General features: G+C 37.8%; 1 protein-coding gene across 1 annotated transcript in view; it reads left to right on the top strand.

Annotated features, from left to right (window-relative positions):
- Nucleotides 1–70: 70 nt before the first annotated feature.
- Nucleotides 71–23554, top strand: part of CA2H7orf31 (chromosome A2 C7orf31 homolog) — a 42637-nt gene continuing 19153 nt past the window's right edge. The window contains exons 1-4 of the mRNA XM_007089038.3: nt 71–312; nt 976–1128; nt 11329–11505; nt 21810–21881. Coding sequence (XP_007089100.1) covers nt 995–1128; nt 11329–11505; nt 21810–21881 — 383 coding nt within the window. The 5' untranslated portion in view covers nt 71–312; nt 976–994. The remainder of the gene's footprint in view (nt 313–975; nt 1129–11328; nt 11506–21809; nt 21882–23554) is intronic.

Here is a 23554-nt window from a genome sequence, read left to right as displayed (position 1 = left end):
CGTTTCGGATTACTACCAGTCGCAAGGCTCCTAGGCTGGCTTCCTGCGAAAACTCTAATAGCCTCCTGCCCCTCCGCAAGAATGCATTACCTAGTGCCACGGTCACGGTTGCCGTCATAGGCACCCTCAACCCCACCCCTGGCCTGCCCGAGGTCCCTCTCTCTCCCCACCCGCACCTGCCCGTAACCAGCAAACTCCCTGGGCCCGCAGGTGTGGACAACGGCGGGATTCCACGCCCCGCAGAGGCCCACCAGCTCTGGGGAGGGCAAGGGGAGACGTGATCCGGGGCCGCCCCCCAGGCTGATGTCCCAGGTGCGTCCGAACCCCTGAGTCACCGCTAGGCAGGACGCTAATGGCCTGGGAGGCCCGCGGTGCTAGCCGGGGCGCCTCCTTGGCTTCCCCGTCCAAGTCCGAGGGAAGGAGCGGGATTCTAACCCTTTGGGGTCCTGCTGCACCACTGCTTCTCCACCTCTCTGCAAAGCTCTTCCCTCATTCCGGATCCCTGAAACCTTTAGAAGCACAGCTGCTGATTCTGCTGTGTGATTCTGCCTGCTTTTAAGAAATATTATGGGGATGGGGTGGGGGGTCAGCTGAGTTTTCTTGAATAGTTATGGTAAACTTTGAGGCAAAAATTTAATCTCAGTCGATGTCCATGGAGGAGTGGCCTTGTATGGTTATGGACCTGTCGTTCAGTAGTGTTTAGATTGTCCTTAAGAACCTCTTCCACTTCCACTTTCAATTTCCCTTGAAATTCACTTCCATAGAATTTAAGTTACTATTTATTACTGATGTGATATATGAGGGTCCACAGATGGTTTCTTGGTGAGGAGGGTAACCCCTGATTTCTATGCAATGTTGAGTTGAACAACTTAGCAGTATAAAGTATGTTTCCTGCCTGCCCTGAGGGAGGGTCAGTGTGATAGTGACCAAGTCAGTTGACTATTGGAACCAAATGTGCCCTTCTTTTCTTTCCAGTCTGTGCCTTTCAAGAAACATGGAGGTAATTCATGGCAGGCCCTACTGTTGCAGAGAGCTTGAAGGAGCTGACCTATTGTCAAACACCTTTTACTCTAATGAATTGCACACTCCATTACAAACAGCTACTCGCCCAACTGCCTCCGAGGACAGGTAAAACAAAAACTAGAGTACGTAAATAATTACAAAGGGCTTTAATATATTAGTTTATTTTTATATGTGAGAAAAAAAAAACACTCAGAGGGCTCTTCTGTTTATCACACCTTAGGGATGGCATAACATGACAATTAACTAAACTGTAGTGTCCACATCTGTTAGGAACTTGATCAAAAGTTGGTGTGCATCTTTACAAGGCAGACATCAATTTCATTCACAACATTCTAAAATTCCAGAATGATCACTTCCTTCATTTGAAAATTAATCTGTTTTGATCAAACTTTTTATTTTATCAGGAGTAGTATAAGAGGTTCCCTATCATCCCCTGACACCATCTGTTCAAAAACACTCCCAGAATCCGTTGTTCAAGGTTGCCATTTAAATGTTTGCTTCACCAAATTTCCTGTAACACACTAATTACAAATTATTATTTAAATTGCATCTAACATATGTTGATTGATTGCTGTTTATGGACACTGTACCAAATGCTTTGTATACAGTGATTCTTTTAATCCTCACAACACCCCTATGAGATAAGTACTATTATTTTCACCATTTTACATATGAAGCAACAGGTGCAAACAAGTAATTTTCTAAGATCTTAGTGCCAGCTCTCTGTATTGTATTTATTTGAATCATTTTGAGGAAAAAGAAAAAATCTCAAAACACTTCGATGGTTAAAAAAAAAAAGCGCCTGTATGGTTATTTTGTTCAGTTTGGTTTGGTTTTATTTATAATTTCACTGATCAAATCTCTTGTTTAAGAAATCATACAGAAAGCCACCCAGCCTCAGTTTACACTTCCAAAATGGGACATCACTACCACACAGGCAGTCCATCCCAATTTTGAATGCTATTGGTTATCAGATAATTTCTTTCTACTGAGGACATTTTTCCTCCTCAATTTCTACCTGCTGACCCTGGTTCTTCTCTCCATGCAAAATAAGAATAATCTACCTATCATCTCCATGACAGCAGCCCTTCAAGAGTTCGAAGATCTTTTTGGCTCTGTAAGAGTTCTCTTTGCCAGGCTAAATACTGCTGCTCTGCAAACTTAACTCTTCCTTCTTGAATCTGGGCTTTCACCATCTTGATCAGATTTCCATGGATCTAGTCCAGTTTGTAAACATGCTCTTTATATGAAAAAAGAAGCTTTTCTTTTCCTAATTATAAAACTAACACATTCCTCATAAATAATTTAGAAATCCTGGAAATCCACAAAGAAAACAAGTTTTCCATTTTTCTAACAAAAGGAAAAGCTATGAAATTAAAACAAAAGGAAGAAAACCTCTGTACTTCCTTTATCCAGAATAACCACCGTTAACACCATGATATGTGTCTTCTCCATTTTTTTAACTTAAAGATCATATTTAACATATTTTGTAAACTGACATTTTCATTAAATGAAAAGGAATATTTTCGTATTTGTGGGAAAGAGGACTCAGCTCACTTCTACTAAGTCAGTCCTTGCTACACATGCTCTTCTGTTCCCTGATTCCCCAAAATGGCTGTCGGTCCTAAATTCCTACTCAGCTCCAAGAGTCATCAGAATCGGACGGGCTTCCCTTGAGTCAGAGGAAACTCTTAGCAGATTGTTCATGATCTGGGGATAGACAACTGTCCCTGGCTCAAAAACAGCAACATAAAATTTTATATTTGGTCAAAAGGAATCTGAGTAGGAATTTAAGGCTGTCATATCTGACTGAATTCACTAACAGCATGTATATAAGGCTTTTCACTGAAATTTTTATCTCTTCTACCTAAATGGTCCTATGGTTGGTTAGTAATTGGCCCCAAAACCTTTTAAATAGCATGAAGTTTAAGAGAAGCATCTTTGAGGGGTGCCTGGATGGCTCAGCTAGTTAAGTATCCGACTCTTAGTTTTTGCTCAGGTCCTAATGTCAGTGAGTCTGAGTTCTGAATTGCGATGACAGTGAAGAGTCTGCTTGGGATTCTCTTTCTCTCTTTCTCTGCCCCTCCCCTGCTCTCTCTCTCTTTCTCTCTCTCAAAATAAATAAACTTAAAAAAAAAAAGGAGAGAAGCATCTCTGAGAAAATATTGCTTTTTATTAACTGCCTATAAAATTAAATACAATATATGTTCAGTTACCTGCAAACTACAATAAGGTACTCCTTGAAGCAGTAGGTAGGTACAACCATGTTCCTGACTCCTAATAACTAAAATTTGCTTTCCCTTTTATTCCATATGAATTCTTTCCTATCATAGTCCCCAAATGGGAAAGCCAGGATGATCATGCATTCTCAGAACCCCCTTTTTTAACCCCCTCTTAAAAAGCAGCTGGACAGCATACAGAAGTTCCCTTTTTCTTCTGAACTGCTCTGAAAAGTGTCATCATGGTAACATTGGAACCTCTACTCTGTCAATGCTGAGGCTTACTTCTTCAGAGGAAGTTCAGGGTCTATGGCTCCCAGCTCAAACCTCAAGGTATCTCAAAGCAAAACACAACAAAAAGCTCCTGGCCTTTACGGTTTACCCTTCATAATGATAAGGATGAACATGAGTCCTAGCATATGTTAGCTCTCAGCAGTTTAGTTTTCTAAACTTGGATGTACTTAAAGGGATGCCTTTTTAAAATATCATAGTGTATTCTGAACTCCGCAATTTTAACAGCAACACAAAATGACTTCCTCACATCAGTGTACTTTTTCTTTTCAGAATAGGCAGCCTAGCTCCAGTGTTATCCAGCACTGGTATGCAGACAGAACACATCAGAACTACCTGAGCAGCTTTGTAAAAATAGAGAGTCCTGGGCTCTGATGTGAGTCTAGGAAATCTGCATTTTTAGAAGTTTTTCAGCTTACTTGGAGAACCAGTGGGCTAGCAGAAAGCACTGAAAACAGTAAGAAAACCAGGACTATGGCTGTAACTTCCCCACTGACCAAAAGCGAGTTACTCTTCATACTTCGGTTACTTTCTCCACTGGTGTATTTCATAACAAGCATAGTAGTCACTATTATATATACTCTGACTTGATCTCCTTTAAAAATATTAATAAACAGATGGTATTCTTTTATATTTCTTCCACTGAAAATTTAAGAATGGCTGATACTGCTATTTAGAATCATGACAGAGATCTGTCTCCTTTTTCCATTCAGTTGGCATCTCCTTATCTCTAGCAAGTTCTCTAGCTCATTAAGCAAACAAACATCAATTAGAGAAGTGCCTTGAGAATTGCTTAAGATTTCATCATTGGTTCTCATTTTGTTTCTGAATTCATTCCACTGTTTTTAGATTCTTTAACTTTTTTGTTATTGTTACTACTAGTTCTCTGCCAACTAAAAATGAGAAAATGTTTGTTCTGAGCTTCCTTTAATCATTCCTTCCAATAATTACTGGCTAAATTCAGCTCCCCCAAGTAGAATGTAATACTCAAAACTCCACAGTGACTCCAAAGCAAGATGCTGGTTCATCCTTAGGAAACACATCTTTCTCAAAAACAAGTAAACATTTAATTTTATGTGGTCACAGATTGCAGTACTAATCATTTATTATTATTTTCTTTGTTATGGAGACATGTATTATTTAAGCTTTCACATTACTTAATCCTAAAACTTCAATATTTATGTTCCTAGTTCCTTCTATACAATGCTGTCAATATTAAAGCTGAGGGGGGAAATGTGAGACCCTAAAATAAAGGAGAAACAGGACTTATTTTTGCATTTGCCTTCTATTTTAAATGGATTCCTACAACTTACTGGCTTTAGATGGATACCAACCCAAATGATTGATTAACATTTTCTACTGGCTCATCTTCCTAGGACAATGTAATATATGGAGGTCAGATATTGAGAAATTGACTCATCTAATTTAAATATAACTTTTAAAACTTAGATATTAAAGCTTAGGTTGTCATTAATCAAATGTATTTAAATATTTTTCACTTGTCATGTCCTCCAAACCGTGTCTACTGATCATAGCCATAAAGCTGGTGAAAGCCTCAGAGGTCTGAGAGCTGAATACCGCCATCCCTTCGACAGCACCCTAAATCAATGGTCACCTAGATTCTCCTTGACTAGCAAGTGCAGAGATGGGCAAACTTACTCTGTAAAGGGCCAGACAGGAAATACAGGTGGCCATCGAACAGCACAGATTTGAACTGCATGGATTCACTTATTTGCAGATGTTTTTCCAACAAATACAGTATGGTAATATAAATGTATTTTCTTTTCCTTATGATTTTCTTAACACTTTCTCTAGTTCACTTTATTGTAAGAATACAATACATAATACATATAACATACAAAATATATGTGTCCACATGTGTGTACACTATTACAAAATAGTGTAATCAACTGTTTATGTTATCTGTAAGGTTTTTTGGTCAACAGTAGACTTAATAGTTAGGTTTGGGGGAGTCAAAAGTCATACGCTGATTTTCAACTGCATGAGGGGTCAGCACCCCTAATTCCCATGTTATTCAAGGGTCAACTGTACTTTAGGCTTTAAAGTCTCTGTCGAACTACTCAACTCTGCTATGGCCAAAAAAACAGCCATAGACAATAGACAATATATAATGAATGGTTGTGGCTGCATTCCAACAGAATTCTACTGACAAAAACAGGCAGCAGGTTGGATTTGGCCTAAAAGCCATGGTTTGCCAACACCTATCTAGTGACTTTATGAGATAAAGCATTCCATTTATAAAAGACAGTGTTAGTTCTTCATTCCATTCAGCAGATATTTACAGGGGATTACATTAAGCCAAGTGCTATACAGGTACAAAGAAGTTCCACAGTCCATACCCCTCTCTCTGAGCTCCTCTCCCGTGTTTCTAATTGGATCCCGCTGCTCAGACAATACAGTCCAAAGGGCTTACAAGGCCCAGAGGCTCTGGTTCTTGTTTTCCTCTCTTGCTTTATCTCTTACCATAGCTCTTCTCTACTGTGCTTCAAATTCCTGGATTCTGTATTATCTCTACTGATTTGGCCCAAAATTCCACTCCCATTTGCTCAGCCCTTAAGATCTGGATAAGTTCCACTCAAATCTTTATACCTTCTGAAAGTCCAAAGCCTTCCTCAAAACTTTACAAATTCCCAGGGTGGGGTGGAGGTGATCATTACTGACTTTCTGACTTTGGTTTTTCCTTTGGTTCCACTTAATACTGCTTCTGTTCAACAACACTTTGACCCAGACGTGAAACATATTCTTCAGTTTCCTCCAAAGACCTCATCCACACAGAGCATTTGTGAGCCTGGTAAACTTCCCTGATCAGTTATAGGTCAAAAGGAAGAATCACATCACACCATACAACACATAACTTAAAGTCCCTTATTAGCTGTAACCTCTGTATTCTTAAAAGTCCCTGAACTCAGTTGTCACTAGGGTTCCTCACTGACTTTTCACCCAAGTGCAGTGTCCAGTCTCCTAATATCTTGATGGCTTCTCCCTTCATCTCCCTGTACTCCACTTACCTCTCATCTTCCTCTCACAAGAGCAAAACATCAAATCCCTCCCACAGCAGAGCAGCTTAGTCAGTCTTAGGTGGCTTGGTATCATACTGACACCCATACTCATAGAGTCTCTGCCTCTGTATCAAGTGGCCTAACAAAATATTTTATCAAACAAAACAGATCCTTTCCTAAGAAGGGTTCTAGAGCCAAGGCTGTCAGAAATTTTCAATTCCATAATCTTTTTAAACTCTTCGCCTTTTGACATGTTATTCTCCCACCTAAATGTCTGACTCATTCTTTAGAACTCATTCCCCCAACAGTCTTTCCTCCAAAAAGGAATCTTGTTGGTCCTGCAAGGTACCTGGGGGTATGCTACCTATCCTGGACCACTGAAATCCAAGGTCAGGTGGTGGGCAGATGAAAATTTGGACAGAAGATAATAAGAGAGGTGGTTTACTTCTAATTTAGCTCTAATATGAGATAGTTATCTTTTGGAGCTTATTGTAGAGATGCTCTCCTTTAGATTTCTCACCTGACTGATTTCTGTACTGCTCACCCCACAGCATCCTTAAAACAAAAATGAAATTGGAAACAATTGGCACTGCCTTAAGGGCAAAAGTGGCTCCTGTGCTTTTTTACCTCTCTGTAGCCCTATTTTCCCTTTTTTTTCTTTTTAATTTTTTATTTAAATTCCAGATAGTTAACATATAGTGAGTATCGGTTTCAGGAGTAGAATTCAGTGATTCACCACTTACACACAACATCCAGTGCTCATCACAGGTGCCCTCCTTAGTACCCATCACCTCACCTGTCTAGCCCATCCCTCACCCACCTCCCTCCATCAACCCTCAGTTTGTTCGCTATCTTTAAGAGTCTCTCATGGTTTGTTTCCCTCTCTCTCTTTTCCCCCCTCCCATATGTTCATGTTTCTTAAATTCTACATGAGTGAAATCATATAGTATTTGTCTCTGACTGACTTATTTCACTTAGCATAATATACTCTAGCTCCATCCATATCATTGCAAATGGTAAGATTTCATTCTTTTTGATGGCTGGGTAATATTCCATCATGTGTGTATGTATGTATATGTATATATGTATGTATATTTATATATGTATACATATGTGTGTGTCTATATATGTGTATACACACACACACACACACACACACACACACACATACATACCACATGTTCTTTATCCATTCATCAGTCAATGGACATTTGGGGTCTCTCCATAGTTTAGCTATTGTTGATAGTGCTACTATAAACATCAGGGTACATGTACCCCTTCAAATCTGTATTTTTGTATCCTCTGGGTAAATACATAGTAGTACAGTTGCTGGATCATAGGGTAGTTCTATTTTTGAGGGGCAGGGGCCTCCATACTGTTCTCCAGAATGGCTGCACCAGTTTGTATTCCCACCAACAGTGCAAAAGGGTTCCCCTTTTTCCACATCCTCGCCAACATTTGATGTTTCCTGAGTTGTTAATTTTAGCTATTCTGACAGGTGTGAGGTGGTATCTCACTGTGGTTTTGATTTGTATTTCCTTGATGATGAGTAATGTTGAGCATCTTTTCATGTGTCTGTTAGCCATCTGGATGTCTTCTTTGGAAAAGTGTCTACTCATGTCTTCTGCCCATTTCTTAACTGAATTATATGTTTTTGGTGTTGCATTTCATAAATTCTTTATAGATTTTGTATACTAACCCTTTATTAGCTATGTCATTTGCAAATATCTTCTCTTGCTCTGCAGGCTGCCTTTTAGTTTTGTTGATTTCCTATTTTCCCTCTTATGGATCTCTGGTATTTCCTATCTTGTTAACAACTAGTCACTTTCAAAAAAGTATTTTTCTTCTTTTCTTTTCAGCATTTTGTTTTGTTTTAGTCTGTCTCCTCCAGGTAAATCAATAAGGTCAGACAGAAATAGATTTTAACTTCTCTAAGAAAATTTAACCCAAAAGTGTAATTGATTCCCTTTTTAAGATCTTCATGTCATTGTCTGCTCTCCAGGAAAACCACCTAGACAATAAATATCTGTAGCACATCATACATTTGCATTATATATTTGCAAGACACTATGCTTTATCTTGGGGATTTTGTGGTGAGTATGGCAGAGTCCTTGTCTACAGTGACTTGTCCTTTTTGCTGTGCTATGGAAACTGTGATGAATCAGTGTTCTTTGTTCTCTACAACATTATACTGTTCATCTCTTGGCAACAGATTACCAGGTTATTATAAAAGGATAAAGCTTTGAAACAGCTAGGTGAAATACATGCATAGGACAAGCTATGTGGAAAGGTACCCAGAACTTCCACGCTCTGTGAGTGCACTACTCTCCCCACATTGCCATGTATTCATCAACCCAGAAGCTCCCTTCTCAGTACTTTTGGTTGTTTTCAGTGGGAATATATTCCAAATAATCTAGACAGCCATAACTGGAGACTTAAGTCATTAAATCCTTACTAATTAGGAAGCAGATTTTTTGTCACGTATTCTTAAGTGTTTTGTGAGGCCTTCTTCTAGGCAGAAGCTTCCATTCTTGTGTCAATGGCTACAGTCCAGGAAACAAATCCATCTCTCTGGCTTCACTCATGCATGCACTCATTCAAAAGACATCCACTGGATATGTTCTATAAAGCATGGTTACAAGAGTGAACTGGTTAGAGTCCTTGCCCTCCACTTCCTTGTTAAGAACGAGCAGGAAGAGCCATGTGAATTACCAGTTTTTAAGGTCAGAAAACCCTACCAGCCAACTTATGAAATTTCCACATCTCCAGCCCACTGAATGGCACAGTTATAAGGGACGAGAAAACTTTAGCATGCATAACAATCATCTAGAGGGCTTATTAAAACAGATTACAGGGGCCCACCTCCAGAAATTGTGATTCCTAGGTCTGAAGCAGAGCCTGAGAATTTGTATTTCTAGCAAGCTTTTAGAGAGATGCTGATGCTTGGTCCATGGTCCACACTTTGAGAACCACTATGAAAGGAGCTCTAGATAAAGCTTAGGAGCAAATGCTTCTGCTCCTTTGCAGGACTCTCCATTTTTAAAAATCAAAAGATAATCCATAGCCAAAACCATTCAATGGGGAAACAATATTCTTTTCAACAAATGGTGCTGGGACAACTGGATAGCCACATGCAAAAAAAAAAAAAAAACAAAAAAAACAAAAAACAAAAAACCATGAAGCTGTATCCTTATCTCACACCATGTATAAAAATTAACAACAAATCAACATGGATCAAAGACCTAAAGATAAGAGTTAAAACATAAAAACTATTAAAAGAAAATAGGGGTAAATCTTCATGATCTTGGATTTGGCAGCATATTCTTAGATATGACACAAAAGCACAAGAAATAAAAGAAAAATTGATAAGCTGGACTTTATGAATATTAAAAACTTTCGTGCCCCAAAGAACACTATCAAGAAAATAAAAAGACAACATATAGAATAGGAGAAAATACTTGTAAGTCATATATCTGAGAAGGGACTTTATCTACAAGTTTTATACCTCAGTAATAAAAAGAAAGCTCAGGGCCCCTGGGTGGCTCAGTCGGTTAAGCATCCGACTTCGGCTCAGGTCATAATCTTGAGGTTTGTGAGTTCAAGCCCCCATTGGGCTCTGTGCTGACCGCTCGGAGCCTGGAGCTGCTTCAGATTCTGTGTCCCCCTCTCTCTCTGCCCCTCCCCTGCTTGTGCTCTGTGTGTGTCTCTCTCAAAAATAAATAAACGTTAAAAAAAATTAAAAAAAAGAAAAAGAAAGCCCAATTTGAAAATGGCAAAGGACCTCAATAATACACATTTCTCCAAAGAACATACATGAAATGGCCAATAAGCACATGAAAAGATGCTCAACATCATTAGTCATTAGGAAAATGCAAATCCAAACCATAAAGAGATACTACTTCACATGCCCTAGGAGGGCTATACAAGAACTAGAGATGGACAGAAAGTAGATTAGTAGTTGCTTGGGGCTAGGGTGGGGATGGGCAAGTGTGGAAATAAACAATGGCTAAAGGGCACAAGGTTTCTTTTTGAGGTGATGAAAATGCTCTAAAATTATTGTATGATGGTTGTACATATTTGTGAATATACTAAAAACCATTTACTTGTATACTTTAAATGGATGAATTGTATGGTATGTATATTATATCTCAATAAAGATATTTAAAAGAAAGAAGTACATGGAGTACAACTACAAATCACCATCATCATCATCATCATCTGTAGGCCCTCAAAAATTTAACCTCATTCCTTCAGCAATTCGAGGATGCCCAAGTAACCAGTATCTATCGTAACGTACCCAACACTGAGAATTCTGTGTTTTAAAAATGTAATCTAAAAATAATTTTAAAGCTTTAGGAATTTTAGTTGTTTGTCTTAGTGTGTTTGGGCTGCTATAACAAAGTCCTCCCGACTGGGTGGCTTCTTAGAAGCAACATTGATTTCTCACAGTTCTGGTGGCTTAAAGTCCAGGATCACTGCACCAACATGGTTGCATTCTGGTAAAAGCCTTCTTCCTGGTTTGTAGCTGGCACCTTTTTGCTGTATCTTCACATGGAGGAAGGGGCTGGCAAGCTCTCTGAGGTCTCTCAAGAGCATGAGTCCCATTCATGAGGGCTCCGCTCTTGACCTAGTCACTGAGTAAAGGGCCCACCTTATACCGTCACACTGGGCATTGGGATTTCAACACATGAATTTGGGGGACACAAAGATTCCGACCATAGCATTCCATAGTATTCCATGCTGAAGTGATTTCAAAAGTATCTCTTTTTTCACAGATATCAGGAATTAAGGGAGTCATTCCAACAATGTAGACTTCCATGGGGTGCTGACAGAGAATATGGTGGGGTAATACCCATTTCACTCCCTGAGGAGCACAGGCCAAAATGTGAACCTCCTCATGTCATGGGCAAAGGACATCAGCATTATGGATTTGGTGGAGAAACCTGGCCAAGGTAAATAAACTTCCTGCTCTTTACATAGAGATGCTTATTTTGCATTTTTCTTTGCTCTTTGTTTCCATTGTGAGTCTTGTTAACTTAAATCTACCTCCAAATTTATTTCTTTTACTATTTATGAAAAGACACAGATGGAAAAACTAATTATATAATTTCTAATTGTGAAATCTGTAAAAAAAAAAAATCTGTTTATGGATGTCTTTGCTATCCTGAGAGATGTTCAATTATTGTGATCAGAAATTTTGATTAATTCCCTTGCTAATCACATTTTATCTAAACTATATGAGAATATTCCAGAGAGATATTAAATTTAAAATGTTTTTGCTTGAGCAAATAGCTGGCCTCATTTGTATACATGTTGTTGATTTTTGGAACTTTTGATTTCTAATTTGTTCATCAATCTGTAGTCATTAGAATCTACTGGGCATTGTTTTCAAGTAATAAAATATTTCAATAATCACTTGTAACTCTTAAAGTCACTCTTTCAGCGACTTTATTCAAAACATATTAAAACTGAAGAGAAAGCAAAAAAAAAAATCTGAACAGCAAATTAAATGTCACATTAACTATTTACTAAAAATATGAAATTTTAAAAAACTATGAAATTTACTCAAAGCACAATCTATCAAACCTTCCCACAGAGCCTACCTACTCCTGCTTTATCCAACAATCCTGCTTACCTGGCTTACTAACAATCTAGCTAACTAGTTTTTTGTTCTAAAGCAGTTTCAAAAAATACATTAGGAAAGACAAGCTGCAGGCAGAAAGAGAAACAATAATGACATGTGGCAGCTAACGACCTTACTGAATAAAAAGCAGACAAATGAAAAGGCCTGTCAGTCCAATGGGAAAGCTGCAAATACTGACATATTACAGATAGCAAGGACCTCAAGATCATGAATTCATCCAACAGATTTCTTCAAGTCCCCACTCTCATGGAACTTACGTTCTAATATAATATAGAGAGATTTATAATATCGTTGTACAGTAGCCACATTGTTATCCTGGTTTTACAATACATGGAGACCCAGAAGATTCAGTACCTTTCCCTGGATCACACAACTGTGAAGTTGTGGGACAGGGACCGGAGTCCAGATTTACTTGACCCCAAAGACCAAGTTCTTTTCATCTGTCCATTCTGTTCATCATTCACTCCAGCTATTCATTTATTCAGCAGTTTTGAGTATGGCAAGCATTGTTCCAGACTAGGGTTGTATGTATCTCTTTATGGACTCTACGTCTATTGTCCTCAAAATTTACATATTAAAAAAACACACAACAGTCTAAAAGGATCAGAACTGTACTCACAGAATTCAAGAGTGTAAAAGAAGAGCCAAAGACAGGTTTCTTAAGGGAAATCCAGTTTGAAATGAGAGGTTTGTCTCTGGTGCCTCACTGAATGCAGCCCTAGGCCACTGGGAGATAAAGTACTTGTTCCAATTAGAATGCCCATCATCCCTGGCTCAGAAATGCAGGTTGCTGTACTATATTCTCTTCACAACTATGTTATATGTTATCACTTTGGCATATTTATCTCTTAAAAATATATTTAGGACAAAGTCCTATTTTCTGATACAATGCACATTACTTGGCAAACAACTACAGAATAGGTTTTACTTGTTTCCTAATAGGTAATAACTTCTGTCACAATATTTTCCTTTCTCCCCCAAAAGGGCCTTTTGTTTAATAACAGAATATTTTCCAGCTCTCTGAGGGGTCAAGCCTCATCCCGGTCCATATAAAATCTTGCTCTAACAATCACACCCTACCACCTTCCCTAATGGGGATTTTCAGTGGGGTGCTGTGGTGCCACACATTCACCCCATCCTCATGGGGAACAGGATCACCCCTTTGCCTCACCAACCCTCCACTCATATGACTTTATAAATTGAAAGTACCTGCTTCTTTTTTTTTTTAAGTTTATTTATTTATTTTGAGAGAGAGAAAGAGAAAGGGAGGGAAAGGGAAGGGGCAGACAAAGAGGGAGACAGAGCACCAAGCAGGCTCTGCACTGTCAGCACAGAATCTGACATGGGGCTCAGTCTCACTTTGTGAAATCATGACCTGAGCCAAAATCCAGAGTTGGACATACAACCCACTGAGCCACCCAGGCGCCAAGTACATACTGCTTAGGAAAATGTCCAGTGAGAGGTCCTATTGTATGTCGTCTGAGGTTAAGAAGTTAAAAGAACATGGCTTACTAATGGAAATATAATCATATGCATTTATATATGCATGTTCCAATGCAATGTCCCTGTCAACATCAGTATTCCTTCCGGCATTTCATGACATAACCTATATCTAATTAAAACACTTTTAAAGGAACTTAAACAGTATCTACTTAACCAAGCGTCAGAAATTCAAAGTGAAATTGTCATCACCTAACTCAGCATCCATTCGCTTAGAAGAATGAAGTTACAAAGTAATAACAATTTATAGCTTTGTTTTCACTTCCATAAACACTTCTTCTTATAAGTTTGATAAAGTAGCAAAGTTTTTACTTTGTTTAAGAAAAAGGAAATGAATTTTCCTCTAACAACCTGGCAAATGTTAAAAAGCTGTTCGATAGATATACAGTGCTCTGTGAACTAACGAATACTTTGAAACTCTTGCTAACCAGCACCCTTTAATGATGACACAAGTAGTAGTGGTGGTGATAATGCCTGGAGGTTAATGCTTATGAAACAAAATCACAGAATATCCCTCTCCTGTTACCTAACAGAGAAATAAACAGGAAATTCACCAGCAGCCCCCAAATAAGAAAAGAAGAACGACTTTATGCCATTAATTTTAATATTATGTCAAGAAAAGAAAATTCCATGTCATTTATTCCAGTCCATAACTAAATGTTTCTCAAGAGGGCATCTGGAGCAGGACAGTTCTTTGTCCGGTATACTGCAAGATATATATCATCTCTGGCCCTCAACCTGTAAATACCAGTCTCATTCATTGTGACAACCAAAATAAAACCAGCCACACATATTTCCAGACCCCTGGAAGTGCTGCAGGTCCAGAGAGAAGACACACTATTGGTTGAGAGGCATTATACCTAACTCCATCCCTATATTCCAAATGCATACTGAGACGAGTCAACAAAATCCTGATAATTCTCCAATTTGAAGAGAAGATTAAAAGACTGAGCAATCCTAATAGGTAATCCTATTAGAACTGAAGAAAAGCTTCAAGAGTAGAAGCCTCTATTTTAAAAACAACAAGATCTCAGGGCGCCTGGGTGGCTCAGTTAGTTGAGTGTCCGACTTCGGCTCAGGTCATGATCTCACAGTTCATGAGTTTGAGCCCCGTGATGGGCTCTGTGCTGACAGCTCAGAGCCTGGAGCCTGCTTCAGATTCTGTGTCCCCTTCTCTCTCTGCCCCTTCCCCGCTCATACTCTGTCTCTGTCTCTCAAAAATAAATCAACGTTAAAAAAAATTTTTTTTTTTTAATAAAAACAACAAGATCTCAAGAGAGATGAAGTTGTGCAGAATATGTGGTCTTCCAGAACACCGTGTTGACCTGAGGGAATGAGTAGAAGCCACGGGTATGGCTCCTTCCCTAAATGAAAGGAATGAGCCTTACAGAGGACATTTAATAGGACCTTAGACAGCAGTACCAAGAGACTCGGATTCCATCTGACACAATCTCAGCACTTAACTCTCTGTCCCCTCCATCCCATCAGGCTAAAGAAATATGGAGAGAATAATATTCAGTCATCAAGCTTGTAGCACAGACAGAAAGGCAAACTTATTTCAGATGACAGGATCAAGAATTCACCCACACTAGATCAGAGCAAATAGCTGCATTTAAACAGAGCTGCTCAATTAAATACATGTAATATGAGAAGAAATGATGAGGCACCAGGAATATAAAATTATATCTATATCTATATCTATATCTATATCTATATCTATATCTATATAGCACATTAAAAAACTAGTCTGAGAAAAAACATAGCCCAGGAAACAAAAGTAGATTCTCTCTTTTTTTTTTTAAACTACATTCTTTATAAAGGGACTAAATAAGTATGTGAATCTCATAAAAGACAGGATGATTAGAAAATAGAATATTATAAAAGGGAAGACCACAAGGCTTAGGGAAAAAATAAGAAAAACACACAAAAGCACTCACAAATCTAGTAAAAAAAAAAAGAAGCAGCAAGAAACAGAATGGATGTGACTGAAAATTGATATAATGGCATAAAGACAATAAATCACAGAGAAAGCAGAGAGAAAAGATAAGGATATTAAAGCAATAAAGGAAAAAGTTATGGCTATTAAGAACAAGCATAATTATCGTAAGGAAAACTGATGTCCCAAATGCAGAGGATCTAACAAGTAAAACAAATAATAAGTAAATCTAACAGAAAAAGGTATTCAGAGATACACAAGAAAATTCCCTTGAAATTAAGAACTGAATCTGAAAATCAAAAGCATATACCATATAATGGCAAAAATAGAGTGGAAGTACTGACATTGAGATACAACCTGGTTATTTTAGCGAGAGAGAGAGGAAGAAAGAAAGGGAGAGAGAGAAAATGTGAGTGGGGGAAAAGAGCACAGAGAGAGAGAGAGAGAGAGAGAGAGAGAGAGAGAGAGAGAGAGAGAGAATCCTAAGCAGGCTCCACGCTCAGCATGGAACCCAATGTGGAGCTCTATCCACAACCTTGGGATCATGAGTTGGGCCAAAATCAAGAGTCGGATGCTCAACCACCTGAGTCACCAGGCGCCCCAATATTATTTTATTCATAAAGAAAGAGTTCTCTCAACATTCAAGCAGGAAAAGCAAGGCACCTACAAGAAGGAGAGGAGGCTGGCCTCAAGCATCTACAGCAGCATTCAACTCCAGAAGACCTATCTTCAAAGGTTTGAGTAAAAGTAAACATAACCCAAAGATATTGCATAACAATTGTCAATCAAGCATAAAGACTGCGATACAGGCAGAGTTTAGAGTAATAGCACCCAATGAGCCCTTCTTAAAAAAAAAAAAATCTGAAAATGAAATTTAACAAACCAAAAAATAAGTCAAAATAAAGAACTCAAGAACAGAGATACTGTGATAAAAGGGTTGATGATGAACATTGAATCCATTCAAGCATGAGATGTCTGGACACTAAATGGTGAGCCCTGAATCCATTCACATGGTTGGGAAAATTATCATCATACAATTAGGTAAATGTTATAAACCTTGGCAAACTACAGATTAACTAAACAACCAAAATGGAGAGATCAGAGAGAGAAAGCAGAAGCGAGTGAAATGGTCTCACGCCTGAGAGTCAAAATTACCTAAGAAATAATAATGACTCCCAACATCCTAAATGTTTCAAAAACGTTTTCTTACTTTTACATGAATCTTTTAGAAATTTATGTCTATGTAGTGAAGAAATATACTTATGGTTCAGGAATTCCTACAGTTTTACACTGCCATCTATTAAGTGCTAATTAATTTTTTTAATTTTAATTTTCTTTTAGAAATTGAATGAACATTCATCCTATTCTTGAAACTTTGATTCTGACTACAGCTGTCCATTCCCCCATTCTTATTTCCTTACATCTACTTTTTAAAGAGAGACAGATATCTAGAATCATGTTTTACATGGTAGTATTTATATGTACTTTTTTGTAATTACTTAAACCTTTAAAATGAGAATGATGCCATTTCCATAAAAACAGAAAACAATCTCTTTTTTAAACAACAGCATTAATCAAGTACTTGTACTTGATTAGCCACACATTGTGCTAACTGCTTTATAGACATTATCTCATTTAAATTAAATTACATTTGACTTTTTCACAGTAAAACCACTTTTGTTCTTTTTTAAATTAAATGTTAGTTTCACAAGTTATCCATTTGTGTCAGGAGTTTTAGTTGCAAAAACAGAATCGGTTCTGACTAGTTTAAGAAGAGGATCTACCAGAGAATATTAGGTTAACTCACAAAACTGTGGGAGGGCTAGAGAAATAGGCTAATTGCTAAGCTTCCGGGAATAATATCCAGACTCATTCTCGAGACTCGCCTCCTCAGGAAAGAGCTTATGCTAAAACTGGGCGGCTCTGCTGCTACCTTATTAGCAATATGGATGCCCCTCTTGAAGCCTGTGTTTTTAGGCTACTCACATTCAAATCAAAGTCTGGTTGCAGATATGGATGACTGGCTCGCTGGTTGCTCAAGGGGCTGGAAAGTGGATTCTTCCTGGGCAAGTGGGATATTCAAAATGTGAAAAACTAACAGAATACCGAGAGGGTACTGTAAAGATGTCAGCCACCTGTGCCAGTTGACTGTCACACTAAATAACAGCAGCAAAAACAGTATCATGCTTTCCTATTCAACATGTGGTCCATGCACCAGCAGCATTGAGTACCATCTAGAAAATGATAATGCAAAATCTTGGACCCCACCCCAGATTGACTGAGACAGAATCTGCATTTTAATAAAATCCCTCAGGTAATTCTAACATGCAGTGAAGTTTGAGAACGGCTGCCAATGCAAGACGTTTTCATGAAAATGCACTCACCTCCCCCAACGGGGAAACCCAGAGTCTCATCAGTGCCTGCATCCAGCTCCAAGTCCAAGATCTCTGGGTGACGTTCTCCTCTAGTTCAGTCATAATCTTGCCCTGACAGTTCACAGCTACACACTTAATGAAGTAAACCGTCACCAACACCCTATATAGAATAATAAGGAAATAAGGGAAAAGGGTGAATGAAAAAATAAAATTAGTTAATATATAAATATATTATAAACTTTGTAGTAATTATATATTATGATATATAAAACATATAGAAAAATATATTAGGTGTGTGTGTATATATATATAGAATATATATACTATATATATACAATATATATAGAATATATATAGAATATAGAATATATTCTATAGAATATATATAGAATATATAGAATATATAGAGAGAGAATATATATAGAGAGAATAACATAATTATATACATAGCCAAGTTCACTTGCCCTCAGCAAGCACCTGGGCTGGTACAAGTTCATTACAAGTGGGGTACCCCCCAATGTTGTTCCTGAGAGATCTAAGCAATTAGTGGTTTTACCTGTGTGAGGCTGCTCCAGTATTCCATTAAATTTATGCCACTAGAGGCAATACTAAGAGGTGTCCAAAAGATTCTTTAGGTTCTAAAAATACTTTTGCCCATGACTGCACAGCAACAGTCCTCTTGCCCTTGACATTCAGAATCAGTCATCCCAATCTACTTCTTGCCTGTTTTCTCCAATCATAAGGAGCCTCCAATTACCACATCATCAATTCAACTTCCAATTCAGTGGGACCATTGTGTCTTCTCATGGTAGCATTTCTCCCTTGACCTCAAACCCAGCAAAACTCAAAGGGGTTGGGAAGGAAGTAACATTTTTCTCAAGTGTAACAGTAAGTATAATAGTGAGAGGTTCCACTCTGACCCTTTGCTTTTTAGACCATCCGCTCTGGCTATGAGAGACACCACTTCTTGGCCACTGGTTCAGAGCATGTGCCACACTCTTTAGGACAAGCTGCAGCCACAAATGAATCTTCAACAAGCTATTCTACATTCTGTAAATAGGAGACCAGTAAATCCTTTAAATGCAATCATTGCCTTATTTCTTTTGTGATAAATTGAATTCCTTAATCGAAAGTAGTATTTTTTAAGATAGCGTGCAGTGAATAAGGCATTCAGGAAGTCCACTGGTGATGTAACTGGCAGAAGTATATAGAGAAAGAAAGGGAAATCTGTCTTTAGAAGTGTCTACTCCTGTGGGGATAAATCATCTCTTTCACGATGTAATCAACCTCCCATCAGGTGGCTGACTAGTACACCCAGGGAGAGTTTTCTCTATGAAATACTTAGGGTTAGGGGCACCTGGGTAGATCAGTCAATTAAGTGTCTGACTCTTGATTTTGGCTCAGATCATGACCTCACCGTTCATGAGTTCAAGCCCTGCACTGGGCTCTGTGCTGGTAGCACAGAGCCTGCTTGGGATTTTCTCTCTCCCTCTCTCTCTGCCCCACCCCTACTTGTACTCTCTCACTTGCTCTCTCTCAAAACAAATAAATAAACATTTGAAATACTTGGGATTAGTAACTTCCACTGGCAAACTCAAATGTTGCCAGGTCAGTTTGATGAGAAGTTCACGTTGTTGAATCTACCTATAACTTCTGTCCTGCCTCCATGGTAATTTAATTTATGAAGCCACCGAGCAAGCACTGTGATGACTGGAGAAAGCCTGACACTCACAGAGTTGGTCACTTTGTTTGCCTAATTACGAAGCACATCCTCAACTGTAGGACTCTCTTGGTTAGGACTCTCGTGGGGTACAAATAACCCTCACTACTCTAGGGCCATTCTCAAAGACTGAGAAAGCAAGCTTTTTAGAACTTTGGGTAGATGAGATAAAAGACAGGTGTTTAAAAGATACCTGGAGCCACAAGCAACAGTTGAGCACTACAATGCATATTAAAACACTATAAGCACAAAGAGCAAAGGCTAATGTAAACCATGAACTTTAGGTGATAATGATGTGTTGATGCAGGTTATCAATGGTAACAAATGTACCACTCTGGTGAGAAATAGTAAAATGGGGAGGCTAAGCCATGTGTGGGGATAAAGGGTATGTGGGAAATCTCTCTACCTTCTCTCAATCTTGCTGTGAACCTAAAACTACTCTCAAAATACAAGTCTTTCTTAAAAAAAAAAATTTTAAAAAAAAGTCAAAGACAAGGTCCAGTCTCCCTTGACCACTGTCCCACCAATTCCAGTTTCCTTCCTAGAAGGAACCATTGCTGTCACTTTGGTGTACCTTCTTTCACACCTGCTGCACATTTATATAATTATACATGTACCCCTTGAAAATATATGTATTATACAGTTGAAGTGTGGAATCGCTGGATGTATAGTATTAGGCAACTCGGTTCTTTTTTCGCTCTCTGCAATCTAAAGACTGTAAACACAGATCGATCTAATTCATTTTAATTTCTCATTGTGTCTACAGTACAGATGCATGAGAGATTATTTAGCCATTTTCATATTGTTTCCCTTTTTTTGACATTAACTATATGTAACGAATATCCTTCTTGTACAGTTGTACAGGCCTCCTTGAGCTCATGCACAAATGTTTCTCTAGGGAAAATCCTAAGTGAAAGTTATGAGTCACAATATATGAATACTTTTAATTTTTTTTAACGTTTTTTTTTAATTTTTTTATTTTTGAGACAGAGAGAGACAGAGCATGAACGGGGGAGGGGCAGAGAGAGAGGGAGACACAGAATCGGAAGCAGGCTCCAGGCTCTGAGCCATCAGCCCAGAGCCCGACACGGGGCTCGAACTCACGGACTGCGAGATCCTGACCTGAGCTGAAGTCAGACGCTTAACCGACCGAGCCATCCAGGCGCCCTGAATATTTTTAATTTTAGAGATATGGCCCAAATGCTTTATATTTTCATGGTAGTGTGTAAAAGTATCTATTTACCCACACTCCTGGCCAACTGTGTCATATTATCAAACTACATAATTTTTGCCCATCTAGTAAGTATAAAGATTATCTGGTTATCAAAATTCATTTCTCTGGTTGAGTACTTATGTTCATGTTTTCTTATGTATGGTCATTTACATTCCCTTTTCTGTTCTTACTCTTTGCCCATTTGTACTGTCTTTTAGCTATAGGTTCTTACTAATTATATTCTAGATAGTAATCCTTTCTATATCTTTATTGCAAAAATTTCTTCCAACCTTTGTTTTATTTGTTTTTTTTGTTGTTTTTTTTTTTTTAAAGTAAGCTTCATGCCCAGCATTGAGCCCAATGCCGGGCTTGAACTCACAACCCTGAGAGCAAGACCTGAGCTGAAATCAAGAGTCGGACCCTTAACCAACTGAGCCACCCAGGCACCCCTATTTCAGTTTTATTCCATCCCGTATTCAAAGGTTTTCTTCTGATGTCATAAAATTTCCTTTTGGATTTTGAATTTAAAAGAAAAATCTCATTTAAAATGTTTTCCCCACCACAAAGAAAAAAATACATTCTTACATATTTTAATATTTGTATGTTTTCCCCCAAATATTTAGATTTTTAATCCATCTGAAATTATCTTTATGCATAATATGAAATGGAAATTTACTTTTTTCCAAATGGCTAGTGATTTTTCCTGCATTGTTTACTGAAAAGTAAATCCTTTGCCACTGACTTACAATGTCACCTTTTCATATACTGAATTTCCATAAATACATGGTTGTTAGTCTGTTCATCTTTTTACTATCTGATAATCACTGTATTAATTTAAAAAGATGTTCTATTTAATCTTTCTTTTCAGAAAACTTCCTATTGAACAATTCTATTATTTGACACAGAACAAAAAAAGTGACATCTATGGAAATGATTCTTTGTAAGTTTGGGGTTTCTTTTCCTCATAATGGACCAAATAGCTTTTTTAAGTGAAAATGTGTTATATGAGAAATAAAAAAGCTCCCAAATGGGAACTTTTAGAAAAACAAAAGTGTTCTTTTATTTTTCCAACAGAGATCATTAATAATAGAAACAAAAACCAAAGAAATAAAAATTTAAAAAATAAACCAAAACCCACTTATAGTTTGTAGCAATTAAACAAAGAAAAAAATACGAAATATGGAATAGTAATTTTCGAAAGAATTCAAACAAGTCATCTGGGTCCATTTCTCTGCCTTTGACCTAGTTAATCTAATAAGAATCTGTTAAATTTCTTAAAAGTTTCATAGGAAATGCCCCAGAGCCCTCAGCAAAATTTTTCGTCAGGATATTATGAGGGGAGAGGATTATCATGACAATTTATTAAATAATTTGTAATAAAGTTACTCCCTAAGTCTCCTTTTTGGATAAGGAATATTTTTAATTTACCCTTTGCTTAGAGGAATTACTTTCCAGCATATTAAATTATCTTTCCTCTCTGCAATAGTCTGTTATATATATTTAAAAAGCATACTTCTTAATTTTCAGATAAAAATAAAATACTGACAACACTGAAGCAACAAGGAAAATATCACTTCTTTACCTTTATTAGAATTGTGAGGAATTTGTGTAGATAAGAAGTTAATATAGAGTTTAGCCACAAGAGGGAGCCAAAAAGACGTGAAATTTGTGGTGGCTACTAGGTCCTATTCATTTATCCCTTTGAGATCAGTACACTTTGAAAAGTAAATGTAGACTGCAGCAGTAAAATAATGGACTGGTTTAGGTCAAGGGCCTGGGTCTCCGAGCATTTTTAATTTTCATTTTATCCTTTCAAACTTGAACTTTTTAAAAAGTTTTCTTTTTTAAAAATGTTTTCAATTTTGAATCCAACTGATTTTAGATATACACTTGTCAATATCATAGCTAAATTTGTCACATGAGAAAAATTTTAGATGCTGATTTAACATTTCATATATTATAGCCAATCTAGGAACTCGGAATTCCTTGGATTATTAATATTCATCGCCCCCGCCTTCCCCAAATCAACCATAAATATAACTGGAAGACATGTTTTTTGGTTTTGTTTTTTAGTCCCAAGCCTGCAAACTTGGAGTCCAAATAAAGAAAGACATAAACCTGTTAAAATTCATCTGAATTATGTGTTGATAATACACTGTGGAATCAAAACATAATATAGCTTACGTACCACTTTCTAAAGAAACATAGAAAACTTAACCGGCACACTCCATTTTGTTGACCTCTGCTATCAACAGATAACATTCTATTCACTTTTTTATGCCTGAAATATTTCAGAAATATCTGCATAGGCTGAAAGTAACTGTTGAATCCAATAGAAGTAGGTGACAGGCCTGTAGTATGGACTTTGTTCCTGGGCTTCAGTATTATTTCTTGGCAGGCAGGGCTCAGGGTAAATAGTAAAGACGTAACTTTCAAATGAACTGATTCAGAAAAGACATGCCTCCAGAAACGTGTTCAGGTTTGTTCCAGCCTTTCTGTCAACGGGGCAACATTTATGATCGTGATAGATCAGCAATCCTGGGCAAAGGGACAAAGCACACACAGTATTTCTATATCTTGTCCCACCAGGCCACACTGAGGTCACTTTAGGTC

This window comes from Panthera tigris, chromosome A2 (assembly GCF_018350195.1).
Source record: "Panthera tigris isolate Pti1 chromosome A2, P.tigris_Pti1_mat1.1, whole genome shotgun sequence".
Lineage (NCBI taxonomy): Eukaryota > Metazoa > Chordata > Mammalia > Carnivora > Felidae > Panthera > Panthera tigris.
Note: the sequence above shows the minus strand (reverse complement) of the source record. Positions and strands in the feature narration are given on the sequence as shown.